The sequence below is a fragment of the Semicossyphus pulcher genome, unplaced genomic scaffold (genome assembly GCF_022749685.1).
Source record: "Semicossyphus pulcher isolate SPU_LCO1_2020_fin unplaced genomic scaffold, fSemPul1.0.p SCAF_23, whole genome shotgun sequence".
NCBI lineage: Eukaryota > Metazoa > Chordata > Actinopteri > Labriformes > Labridae > Semicossyphus > Semicossyphus pulcher.
In genome coordinates, this window is record NW_027211697.1 from 5,542,505 (window position 1) to 5,545,041 (window position 2,537).

Genomic DNA, 2,537 nt, shown 5'->3' on the forward strand with positions numbered 1-2,537 from the left:
GGATATACGGCAGACTGCTTGTTATAAACAGCTGTTAACCATTTTGTAATATTGATGAGCTAAGATCTTTAAAACATTATTATTCTCTTCTCTTCTCTTCTCCTGAAATATCCCCTACTGTTTTTTTAATGTCTTTGTTTCTCCTTTCCTCTGTTTTGACACCTTCAGGGCAGGACTCATCAAACATTTAACAACAGCGTATGTGTGTGTTTTTTTCCAACAACCGTCTGTCTTCTCCTCTCTCTCCATCTTGCTTGTCCATGCTCTGTGTGGGTAGCTGGCACCATCATGTGGTCACAAAAGTAAATAAAAGTAATTTTCTTTTTAGTAATAAATCCCTGCACCATGCAGAAAACGACTGTTAGAACAGAATGAACTTTTAAAAAAATCAAACTCTTTATTTTATTTCAACAGTTTATACAAATTGCAAAGAGTTACAAAATAAATATTCTTTTCATTTACTTGTTATAGAAAGTCTTTTCGTGGAAGTGTGTGTGAGTGTGTGTGTTTGTTTGTTCATGTGATTGTGTGTGGTGTGTGTGTTGTGCATTAATCTGTGTGTTCCTCCTCTGTCTTGTCTTTGGTAATGGGAAACTCCAGCGATGTCCTAAAGCGATTGGGCACCTGGCTCTCTTCACTGTTCTGTTGTTTGGCAACAGGGGCGTGGATACACAGCTGTCCATCATCCATCAGGGAACAGGAGAGGCCGGAGAGATCGAGGTGAGCAGGTAGATCGATCTTCTGGACAAATCCCATCTTTGACGAGGCAGATGAGCAGAAGGCGGCGCAGGAGGAGGAAGAGGAGCACGACTGGCTCTTTTCTGCTCCGGCCTGCTTCATGGCAACCACTGCCAGGCTTCGCCCCTCCAGCTTGACAGTGATGTCATTGGGGGAATAACCACGAGCATCTAGGGTCACCAGGAGGTCGTCGTTGTTTTCTTTTTGTAGCTCAGTGCTGGAAGTCTCTCTCCGCTGCTCACCATCACTAAGTCTGAAAGCGAATCAAGATCTTGATCAGAATCAGCTTCATGACTTCATGAATGCATTGGGGTCTAAGGGCGTCTTCTGTGTTAATTAACACTTTGGAATCAGACTGATTCATTTTCCCCCTTAGTAAGATTCAATTATTGGCAGAACTGAAAACATGATTGTTGTGTTGATACCTAACAACTGCTAGGAGTTAAACTGAGTTTATCATGCGCTTAGGTTTTTTAAGTTTTAAGTTTAAAATAAGCAGCTCCTGTTTCTAGCTGAGCTTTACATGCTGCGATGTAAAGGACTGCCATAAAAAGCTGCAAGCAGCAAGGCAGAAAAGAATGGAGTTTTGATCTTTGTTTAATAAAAATAAAGTTCCTTTCTTGATATTTAAGTAAATATGACCTCACAATGACCTATGACCACCCAACATCAAACAAACTCTGAGTAGGTTCTCACAAGACTTAGGAAGGTATTCATTTTCATTTTCTTGAAATAAACAAACAATGGGAAAAAGCACCAACTTTCCCAACTAATTAACAGATTTGGATCAAAGCAAACCATATCAAGTTTGAAATAAACAAAACCAATCTGTTATATCCACAACTTAATCAACAGTTACTGTACATACCTCGCCAAAGTGTTGGACATTAGGGGCAACTGGGAAAGTCCGAGCAGGTGAGGGCCATCATGGAGCTCCCTCAGGAGACTGTCAGCCAGCTTGGTTCTCCTGTTGAAGAAGTCTGGCTGCAGTGAGGAGAGGGCCTCGTGACGCAGCGGCCACAGAAGCCGCTCCTGGCTGAAGAAAGGGTCATCACCGAACAGGCTGGTCAAGGCTGCTTGCTGGGACATCATGTCAGTGTCGGAGACAATTCCTTACTAAATCTTTTATACAAAGCAACCTGTGAGGGTCGTGTATCTTATCCTCTGTCTTTTGGAAGCAGGTTCCCCTTTTCAGACTTGATATATTTCAGCTCTGGTGAAGAGTGAGATGGTTCTACTCCTTTTGAATCTTCTTTCTGGGGCTTTGGGACATCTAAAGGGTTTCTCCTCCTTATATATCCCAGCTGTCGTGATCCCCTCCCACAGTGCTATTTAAACCCCATGAGCTCACTGCTGTTTGTTAGAATGTGCGAGCAAGGAATGACCTGCAACTCATCAAAAGGCTAAAGACAGCTCATGGTCATATCCTGTTCGGGTTTTTGTGCATGTAGCTGTGCTCACACCACAGTCCTATCTGATATTCACTTCCAAATATATGATGCAGGAACCGATTTAGCGATTGTGTTAAAGGAAAAAAAAACTAGCTCTTCATGTAACAGAGAACTGATGACAATAGAAAGAGTTTTGTTTATACTTTCTAACTTTGTCCATCATTTTACACAGACTGTTTTTTGAAGAAATATAAAGCCACAGCCAGTCAGCAAGTTTTTGTTATCCTGTTTCCAGTCTTTATGCTAAGCTAAACTAATCTAATCTAGGTGTCTGCTGGCTTCATATTGAACATATAATCAAGAGATTGGAATTCATTTTCTCATCTAACATCATCAAGAGTGAAAATG

General features: G+C 41.4%; 1 protein-coding gene across 1 annotated transcript; it reads right to left on the minus strand.

Moving 5' to 3' along the window:
* Positions 1-418: 418 nt before the first annotated feature.
* hspb9 (heat shock protein, alpha-crystallin-related, 9) lies at positions 419-1,993 on the minus strand. The gene is made up of 2 exons (XM_069674688.1): positions 1,607-1,993; positions 419-991 (listed from the first exon to the last, which is right to left on the minus strand). Exons 1-2 carry the CDS (start codon positions 1,828-1,830, stop codon positions 550-552), a joined length of 666 nt encoding a protein of 221 aa, XP_069530789.1. The 5' UTR covers positions 1,831-1,993; the 3' UTR covers positions 419-549.
* Between the last annotated feature and the right edge of the window lie 544 nt (positions 1,994-2,537).

Excerpts from the sequence above, each read along its gene's own strand:
- hspb9 (XM_069674688.1), bottom strand. The coding sequence starts at position 1,830 with ATGATGTCCCAGCAAGCAGCCTTGACCAGCCTGTTCGGTGATGACCCT. Across the intron at positions 992-1,606 it reads ATGTCCAACACTTTGGCGAG|ACTTAGTGATGGTGAGCAGC; the intron begins GTATGTACAGTA and ends ATTCGCTTTCAG.